The sequence below is a fragment of the Dipodomys ordii genome, unplaced genomic scaffold (assembly GCF_000151885.1).
Source record: "Dipodomys ordii isolate 6190 unplaced genomic scaffold, Dord_2.0 Scaffold42, whole genome shotgun sequence".
NCBI lineage: Eukaryota > Metazoa > Chordata > Mammalia > Rodentia > Heteromyidae > Dipodomys > Dipodomys ordii.
This window is the reverse complement of record NW_012267258.1, coordinates 2,112,139-2,122,337: the sequence shown is the minus strand read 5'-3', so window position 1 is coordinate 2,122,337 and position 10,199 is coordinate 2,112,139. Positions and strand designations below refer to the sequence as shown.

The 10,199-nt window shown below is 44.6% G+C and overlaps 1 protein-coding gene across 1 annotated transcript in view; it reads right to left on the bottom strand.

The window, feature by feature from the left end:
- Positions 1–1,148: 1,148 nt before the first annotated feature.
- The window catches only part of Cers5 (ceramide synthase 5), a 47,817-nt gene continuing 38,766 nt past the window's right edge, over positions 1,149–10,199 (bottom strand). Inside the window, exons 5-8 of the mRNA XM_013018692.1 lie at positions 7,290–7,340; positions 5,810–5,817; positions 5,545–5,701; positions 1,149–1,987 (exon numbers count right to left, since the gene is read on the bottom strand). Of these exons, the coding sequence (XP_012874146.1) occupies positions 1,838–1,987; positions 5,545–5,701; positions 5,810–5,817; positions 7,290–7,340 (366 nt within the window). The 3' untranslated portion in view covers positions 1,149–1,837. The remainder of the gene's footprint in view (positions 1,988–5,544; positions 5,702–5,809; positions 5,818–7,289; positions 7,341–10,199) is intronic.

The following is a 10,199-nucleotide window of genomic DNA, read 5'->3' as shown; positions in this document are numbered from 1 at the left end:
GTCGTGGGGCCTGAACTCTGGGCCTGGGCGCTGTCCCTCAGCTCTTCAGCTCAAGGCTAGCACTCTACCACTTGAGCCACAGCGCCATTTCCAGCTTTTTTCTTTTTGCGTATGTGGTGCTGAGGAATAGAACCCAGGGACTCATGCATGCAAGGCAAGTGTTCTACCACTAAGCCACCTTCCCAGCCCCTGTCCCTGACCTCTTTAGCTCAAGCTAGTGGCTTGAGTAGCTAGGATTATAGGAATGAGCCCCTGGTGCCTGGCTTTTTGTCTCCTGATTTGGACTCAGCCTATAACTTACCTTATAAGCTTCTTCCTGGTTCTGAGGCCTTTTGATTTGTACTAGAACTACAACATGGCCCCCCCCCCGGGCCTCCAACTTTACAAATGCAGACTCTCAGATTTTCAGCTCCCAAAACTGCAGAACCCAATTTCTTTTGTGTGTGTATGCTAGTCCTGGGACTAGAACTCAGTGGGGATGGAGTGAAGGAGCTCACAGGGTAGGGCATGGGATTGCTGAGGGCCAGAGCCGTGCCACCTGAGGAAAGCTGCTGTTAACTGTGCTTGAGCTGCTCTAACTCATGGGAGTATGAGGGGAAGCAACTGGCAAATTTATAACAGGCTCACTCCTGTAATTCTAGCTGCTCAGGAGACTGAGATACTGAGGAATTGAACCCAGGGCTTCATACATGCTAGGCAAGCACTCTACCACAAGCCACATTCCCAAACCTAAAATATTCTTTTCTTTCTTTTTTCTTTTTGTTAGTCGTGGGGCCTGAACTCTGGGCCTTGGCACTATCCCTCAGCTCTTCAGCTCAAGGTGAGCACTCTACCACTTGAGCCATAGTGCCATTTTTGGCTTTTTTTTGCTTATGTGGTGCTGAGGAATCGAACCCAGGGCCTCATGCATGCAGGATAAGCACTCTACCATTGACCTACCTTCCCAGCCTAAAATATTCTTAATTAGGGATGATGTCTATAATCCCAGCACTCAGAGGCTGAGGTGGGATGACTGTAAAGTCAAGGCCAACCAGGAAGACATAGAAGACCTACCTTGTCTCTAGAAAACAAAATACAACAAAAACTTTCATTATTTTATGACTTCAGGAAGTTAGTGATAGAGTCACTATAAAGAGGCACAGATGGTATAGGAGGGTTGAAGCACTTTAATCACAGAAGAGTAAACAATAGTATAAAACCGTTAACAGCTCACCCAGTGGCTGTTGTACTCTGGCCCTCAGCTTATCCTTACATACCCCCTCCCTGTGTACCATTGAGTAAAGAACAGGGTATAAGCAGTTGTCCCTGTCACCATCATAGGTGGTAGAAAGAGTCTAGCTAGGGACCACAAGGATCCTGGCCACCCATCCAAGGTTCTGTTTTTAAACAGCTTGACAATGTGAAATATCCCTTCCTGTACCAAAAGAGGAACAGTATAGAAACTTAGAGCTGAACCTGTGTGCTTCATTCAGATGGTCCAGGAAATCAATCTCAAAAGCCACAGGCCACAAGGGAGGACTCTGGAATTTGGCTAGTGGATTCAAAAGAGACCAGGCATGGCCTAGTGGCCTCAGTCCACAGCTGTGTCACAACCTAGGCGATAACACCCATGCATATGCACAGAGCACATGCGTAAACGCATACACAAACACACACGAAGAGCAAATAACATTACTGAAAGGACTTGGAGGGCATTAAATACAAAATGACAGGTAAAAAAAAGTATTTGTTTCTTTGGTGCCTCACTGTCCCTCTATTCACAGGAGGGCAGCTGCGGGGAGGCCCCAGGAGTAGGAGCAGCCCTGCCAGTCCATGTGTGCTCAAGTTCCCATGCCCCTTACTCTTCAGCCCAGTACCCATCCCCAAGGTGGCCATTCACACAATTGGCACCACTGCCAGAGTTGCTTCCAGAGAGGTCTTTTGTGTTCTTGGCCTCATCTTCTTCCTCTGAGCTGCTTTCCACATCACTGCGATCGTCCTTAGACACCTGGGTAGGTTGGGACCAAAGGCAGGAAAGTGAATACAGAACTTTTCTTTTTCTTTCTTTTTTTGGGGGGGGTCCGGTCGTGGGGCCTGAACTCTAGGCCTGGGTGCTGTCCCTCAGCTCTTCAGCTCAAGGCTAGCGCTGTACCACTTGAGCCATAGCACCACTTCCAGCTTTTTTCTTTTTTTATGTGGTGCTGAGGAATCAAACCCAGGGCTTCATGCATGCAAGGCAAGTGCTCTACCACTGAGCCACCTTCCCAGCCCCCTGAACTTTTCTTGAAAGAATCATAGGGCAGACTAAACTCACAGAGCTCATATTTGTGCATTGTTTTCACTATAGTACACTTTCCAGTGACAACTGGAAAGTTGCCACTGGAACAACAGGGCTGTTGTTGTGAACATCCTTTGCTAGCTTTGTTTTTCTATCTCTGATTTTGTTTTGTTTTTGTCAGTCGTGGGGCTTGAACTCTGGGCCTGGGCGATGTCCCTCAGCTCTTCAGCTCAAGGCGAGCGCTCTACCGCTACAAAGCCACTTCTGGTTTTCTGGTGGTTTATTGGAGACAAGAGTCTCATGGTCTTTCCTGCCCAGGCTGGCTTTGAACCACGATCCTCAGATCTCAGCCTCCTGAGTAGCTAGGATTACAGGCGTGAGCCACCAGCGCCCAGCCCATCTGATTTTGTTTTTGTATCATTAGAATCTGCATTGGAGGATGGGTGTGTTTTTCAGATCTAGCCTAAGAGAAGTTATACCATTCACTGAATCCTAGTTTAGGTTTAAAGAAAACTCCAGTTACTCTTTTCCTTCTCCACCTCAAAGAACAAAGAAGGCAAACACAAGCAACAAAGAGACTGTCGTTTTTAATTCTAACTTGTGGTGGTTGTGGATGCAACATTCATTCGTATTGGTTATCCTCAGTTTTGCTTTGTCCTCAAAGCTGATCCATAATGGGTCCTTTTCAGTAATATTACTATTCCCAGTATAACTATGACATTATTTCCTAAGCTCCTCTTCCAATAGATTACTTCTCTTTTGAAACTTTAGCACACCCAAGACACATAATATAGTAAAAAGAATAATAAGATTGTCAGTAAGAATAGAATCCCAGCTGCAATCACTCTACCATCTGTGAATCATTAGCTTTTCTTTTCTTTTTCGGTCAGTCATGGGGCTTGAACTCTGGGCTTGGGTGCTGTCCCTGAGCTCTTCAGCTCAAGATTAGTGTTCTACCACTTGAGCCACAGCACCACTTCTGGTTTTCTGGTGGTTAATTGGAGACAAGGATCTCATGGACTTTGCCCAAGCTGGCTTTGAACTGCAATCCTCAGATCTCAGCCGCCTGAGTAGCTAGAATTACAGGCATGAACCATCAGTGCCCAGCAGAGAACAATATTTTCTTTCTTTCTTTTTTTTGTTGGCCATGAGGCTTGAACTCTGGGCCTTGGTGCTGTTCCTGAGCTCTTCAGCTCAAGGTTAGCACTCTACCACTTGAGCCATGACACCACTTTCAGCTTTTTCTGTTTATGTGGTATGAAGAATCAAACCCAGGGCTTCATGCATGCTAAGCAAGCACTCTACCACCGAGCCACATTCCTAGCCTAAGAACAGTCCAAACTTTCCTGCATATTAAGCATATTAAATACCTCCAGAAACCAGATGAATTGATTACCTGAACTTTGGGAAAGTTCCACCAGAGGGCAGAATGTCTTTACATTTGAGGTTAGGAAGGCTCAAATGCAAAATTTTTAAAAAAGATTTTACAATTAAAGCAGAGTTAACTCTCGCAACTTCAGCTCCCATCAATAGTCCCTCTGGATCAGGAAAAAGGGCTTGCTCTGAAACAAACAAGGGGAACAGAAAGGACAGCAGGAAGAAAGACAAACACTCGGGCAGACATGCTTCCAGGAACACGAGAAGTACAGATACACTTACATGCAAGAGATGAAACTGTCCAGCTCTCACCAGGCATAGAAAAAAGGAAGGAGGTGAGAAAAGAATGGAGAGTACAGAGTCTGGGCCTGATTCTTCCCGGGTAGGTCACCTGGTCAGGAAAGAAAAGCAGGGGAGAACAGGATGCACAGGCACACTGAGAAAGTTCTGAAACTAATGGTAGCCATAAAGAACAATGTTACAGAGATCATAAACATCTAGGTTATATTCCATCTGCTTGGTCTAGAAACCCCTCCAGTAGAGCCCATCCCATCTGAAGGCTCTTCACAATCTGATTGCTTTAAAACTTGAAATTTTCAATTTTAAGCCTTATAATTAGCACCTTTCAGGGCTGGTGCTTACATGTAAGCATGTAAGCATCCCACCAAAAAGAGAAAGCACTTCCTTTCATGTTTTGGAGCTCTTGGCCTAAGATCAACAGGTAGAAATGCTAATCACCCATTTACTTAAGACTCTTGCCTCATGTAACAGTGGGGTGAGGTGGGCACTTAACTTAATTACTCATAGAAGCCATACTGCAGTATGAATATTGCAGTATGAAAACCTTGAAATAGCTTGTGAACTGCCATACACTTCCAGGCAATCCAACTATAATATGCTTTAAGTTTATACATTGGGACTCTACATATGATTGATTTCCTTTGGGGAAAAAAGGCTCCATGTTAAAACTAAAAAGATGAGGTCCACTGAAGTAGACAGATAAGGGGTAGGAAATAGTTGAAGTTATTTGTTACTCTTAACCCTACTCATTTATTGATTGATGGCCAGTCCTGGGGCTTTAAACTCAGGGGCTGGGCATTGTCTCTGAGCTGCTTTCTCTCAAGGCTAGCATTCTACCACTTGAGCCACAGCACCACTTCTGGCTTTTTCGGTTCATGTGGTACTGAGGATTCAAACCCAGGGCTTCATGCATGCTAGGCCAGCACTCTACCACTGAGTCACTTTCCCAGTCTTACTCTACTCATTTAATAGTCACTCTTTTTTGGGGGTCAGTTGTGGGGCTTGAATTCAGGGCCTGGGAACTGTTGCTGAGCCTCTCTGTGATTAAGGCTAGCATAGTACTACCTAAGCCACAGTGCTACTTCTGTTTTTTGACTGGCTAATTGAAGATAGGAGTCTCACAGGGACTTTTCTGCCCTGGCTGGCTTTGAACCACAATCCTCAGATCTCAGCCTCCTTAGTAGTTTGGATTACAGGCCTGAGCTACCAGCGTCTGGCTTAATAATCACACTTAAGGGACTAAAAGGTACTAGACTCCTCCTTTTCCAACTAAGTCATATATATATTAAGAGGCTAAATATTCACAGTCAAGGTAAAAACTATTCAGCTCCAAGCTTACTTATGTAGTTGGGGCTCATCACACCAAAAAGTGAGGTGGGGAGGTAGGGGGAGAAGAAGAAAAGGGAGAGATAGAGGAAGGGCAAAGGAAGGAGGAGAGAGGGGGGCGAAGAGACAGGGAGGGAGGGAGGGGAGAAGAAAAAAAGGGGGAGGGAGGGGGAGAGAGGGAGGGAGAAGGAGAAAGGAGAGAGGGAGTGGGAGAGGGGAGAGAGAGAGAGAGAGAGAGAACCCATCTGTCCACACAGACCAAAGAAGCCTTCGTTCTTTCTCACCTTTCCCCGGATCAAGGCTTTGAGAGCAATTTGTGCAATCAGGTATGACCAGATGATATGCAGAACTTGTAAGACCAGGAGAAGGCCATTGAAGAACCACCAGGAAGGATAGGGCCCAATTATCTCCCAACTCTCAAATAGGGTTGTGTTCAGAATCCTAGAAGAGGGAAGCAAAAAAAGTTAAGATTCTAGAATCAAAACTAGGCAGAAAAGGATAAAGCTGAGTTCTCTGGGATGTAGAATCCTATGTGTTTCTTCTCCATACTTTGTTAGCTGAAATTCCAGGAAAATCATCCATACTGTAAAAAGAATAAAGGAAGGAGCCCATAGGACAGGGAGGAACCTTAGGGAGAAGGGGAAGAGATATGGGTCTTAGAAACTGATTTAATATTTCACAATATGAAACTCTTCTACTATGTAGGGTATCACACAACTGGGACAGCCATTGCACTATAATCTTAGGAATGAATAAGATCTTCAGGCACATGGAGGATAGTAGTAGGTGGTTGATTCCCTCAGGCTATGCAAAATCTACAACTCACAGTCATTGACTTTTTTTTTTTTAATTTTAATTTTTGGGTCCGGTCCTGGGGCCTGAACTCTGGGCCTGGGCACTGTCCCTCAGCTCTTCAGCTCAAGGCTAGCGCTCTACCACTTGAGCCACAGTGCCACTTCCAGCTTTTTTTCTTTTTGCTTATGTGGTGCTGAGGAATCGAACCCAGGGCCTCAGGCATGCAAGGCAAGTGCTCTACCACTGAGCCACCTTCCCAGCCCAACTCTTAACTAAACACTTAACTTAGTTCTCATCTTTTAATAATGAGATAAAGTTAACACGTTTTATTGTTTGTTTTATTAGTCCTGGGGCTTGAACTCAGGGCCTGGGCACTGTCCCTGAGCCTCTTTTGCTCAAGACTAGCACTCTACCACTTGAGCCACAATGCCACTTCCAGCTGTTTCTTTGGGTGTGGTACTCAGGAATTGAACCCAGGGCTTCATGTATGCGAGGCAAGCACTCTTACTAAGCCACATTCCTAGCCAAAGTTAACACATTTTAAAACACAAATCAGTGGGCCTATAATTCTGGACAGTTAAAATATACTCAGGCCTTTCCTTCTTCTACTACTTTAGTATTTCTCTGATATTTTTCATCCTTTTTTTTTTTTTTTTGGTGCCAGTAATGGGGCTTGAGCTCAAAGTCTTGTGCTTTCGCTTGGCTGTTCCCTCAAGGCTAGGATTCTACCACTTAAGCTATACCTCGCTTCTTGCTTTGTTGTTTTTTTTTTTTGTGCCAGTCCTGGGGCTTGAACTCTGGGCATGGGCACTGTCCCTGAGCTTCTTTGCTCAAGACGAACACTCTATTACTTTGAGCTACATTCCCATTTCTAGCCTTTTGGTGGTTAATTGGAGATAAAGAGACTCACAGATCTTCTTCCCCAGGCTGTCTCTGAGCCACAATCCTCAGGTCTCAGCCTCCTGAGTAGCTAGGATTGCAGGCGTGAGCCACGGGGCCGGGCGGGCATTATTCTAGTACACGCTCTTCAGGAGATTCCAAGTAGCTCTTGACACAAGGGAACATAGCCAGGAAGTACTTTCTAAATGCCAGCAAACTGCTCATCTCTCTAGCACAATTAGGGTACATATAATGGGGAACTAGGAATAAAAAGCTCAAGAACATCAAAGAAACGTGTCTCAACCACCCTGCCATATACACATACAACCCCATCATTAAATAATTCAACTCCTACCTGATATGGATAGCTATGCCAGCACTGTCGGGTATCCCAGAACCAAGGTGACTAAAAAAAAACAAATAATCCAGGTTAGTTTTTAATCATTTAATCTGCTTCAATATCTAAACTGTATAATCTCTCTAGGTTAGGGGCAAAAGAATTCTCTTTGATAAATTTTATATAATCGGTTAGTGGTTAAGATTTTTTTCTTCTGCAAGTGTGTTGAGTTGGGCATAGTAGTACAAACCTACAATCCCAGTAGTTGAGAGGCTGCATTAAGTGCTTGCTTGCTCGCCCCCTTGCCCCCCTCCCATCTTATGCTGGTACCAGAGCTTAACTCAAGACCTGGGTGCTGTCCCTTAGCTTTTTCACTCAAGGCTGGATGCTCTACCACTTGAGACACAGCTCCACTTTTGACTTTTTGGTGACTTATTGAAGATAAGAGTCTCATAGAGCTGGGCGCTGGTGACTCAAGCCTATAATCCTAGCTACTTAAGAGGCTGAAATCTGAGGGTTGCAGTTCAAAGCCAGCCCAGGCAAGAAAGTCCATGAGACTCTTATCTCCAATTAACAACCAGAAAATTGGAAGTGGCGCAGTGGCTCAAGTGGTAGAGTGCTAGCCTTGAGCTGAAGAGTTCAAGGAACCGTGTCCAAGCCCAGAGTACAAGGCCCATGACCAACAACAACAAAAAAAGTCTCATGGACTTTCCTGCCTGGCCTGGCTTCAAACTACAATCCTCAGCCTACAGAATAGCTAAGGTTATAGATGTGAGCTACTGCACCCAGAAACAATATCTTCTTAAAACAAGAACATGAAAAACATTATTATAAATAGAAAAAAAGCCTAAGCCTGGAGTAAGCAACAGTAAGAACTTTAGTTATAGGAAACAACACTACCTGGGATATAGGAATTACGCAGAGAGACAATGATTCTATTTGAGAACCAAGGGAGAAATGTCCCTTCTATGTTCAAAATTCAAAAGTAATCATCTCTGAAGGTATTATAATTATGTTCCTTAAGGAATTTGTCTATTTTTTCTGTTTAATTTCACTGTAAAATTGTCCATAAAACTGTCCTTTTTCGTGCTGTTACTGGGTCTTGGATGCTGTCCCTTAGCTTTTTCTCTCAAGGTTTCACTCTACCACTTAAGCCAGTTTCACTTACAGGTTTTTGCTGGCTGAGAATAAAAGTCTCATGGACAGGGCTGGTTCTGAACCATGATCCTCAAATTACTGCCTCTGAAGTAGCTAGGATTACAGGCTTGAGCTGGTATCCAGCATAGCACTGTCTTGTTCTCCTTTCAATAATACCAATAGGCTCTTGAATGATAACCCCATCCTCATGCTGATCATACTGATTATTCATAACTCCCCCGCCTCCCCAGAATGGCAGAATGGTGGGCCTTTGTGTGTGTGTGCACTTGCGTGTGAGTGCGCGCTGGTCCTGGCGCTCAAATCAAGTGTCTAGGCACTGTCACCGAGCTTTTTAAATTTTTTTTCTTTTGAGTAGTTTATTGGAAAGTAAGAGTCTCCTGGACTTTCCTACCCAGGCTGGCTTCAAATAGCAATCCTCAAATCTAGGCCTCCTGAGTAGCTAGGATTACAGGCATAAGCCACTGCTTCAGGTGCCCAGCAGAGGGTTGTCATTGTTGTGTTGGTTTTAATGCCAGTTCTGGGGTTTGAAATGACAGCTCTAGGGCTGGGAATTTGGTCTAGTGGTGGAATGCTTTCCTAGTATGCATGAAGCCCTGGTTCAATTCCTCAGTACCACATAAGTACCACCAGAAGTGGTGTTGTGGCTCAAGTGGTAGAGTGCTAGCCATGAGCAAAAGCAGCTCAGGAACAGTGCCCAGGCCTGGCAAAAAAACAAAACAAAACAAAAACAAAACACAAAAACATGAAATGACAGATAGCTCTACTTCCAAGTGGTTAATTGGAGATAAGAGTCTCAGGGACTTTTTTTATCCAGGCTGAGTACCCAGCCTTGGTGACATCTCTGTCTAGTCATTTAGTCAATTACTGAAAGAGTATTAAGACTTCTAATTATAGCCAGGTACCTGTGCCTCATGTCTGTGATCCTAACTACTAAGGATGGTGAGATCTAGAAAAAGTAGTTTGAGGCTAGCTTGTGCAGAAAAGTCCATGAACCACCATTCCAAAATAATCAGCAGGCTGGGAAGATGGCTCAGTGGTAGAGCGCTTGCCTTGAATGCATGAGGCCCTGGGTTCGATTCCCCAGTACCACATAAGCAAAAAGAAAAAAAGCCGGAAGTGGCGCTGTGGCTCAAGTGGTAGAGAGCTAGCCTTGAGCTGAAGAGCTGAGGGACAGCGCCCAGGCCCAGAGTTCAGGCCCCACAACTGGACCCCCCCAAAAAAACCAAAAAACAAAATTATCAGCATAAAGCTGAGCTACAGGTATTGCTCAAGCGGTAGAATGCCAGAAAGCCTGAGGCTATGAGTTCAAACCCCAGTATGCAAAAAAAAAAAAAGGAAAAAGAAGAAACAATTGTGACTGTGTATCTATTACTTCCCTTTAGTTCTTCCAATTTTTGCAGCTTTTTTTTTTCTTATTTGGTGCTGAGGAATCGAACTCAGTGCCTCATACATGCAAGGCAAGCACTCTACCACTGAGCCACCTTCCCAGCCCCAGTTCTTCCCATTTTTGCTTCATCTATTTTGAAGACTTAATTACATAATTCAGAGAAAAACAACATGGGAAAGGAAGGGAAAACATGTAATCAAGAATCAAAATAGCCGGGCGCTGGTTGCTCATGCCTGTAATCCTAGCTACTCAGGAGGTTGAGATCCAGGCAGTTCAAAAACCAGCCTGGGGCTGGGAAGATGGCTCAGTGGTAAAGCGCTTGCCTTGCATGCCTGAGGCCCTGGGTTCGATTCCTCAGCACCACATAAGCAAAAAGAAAAAAG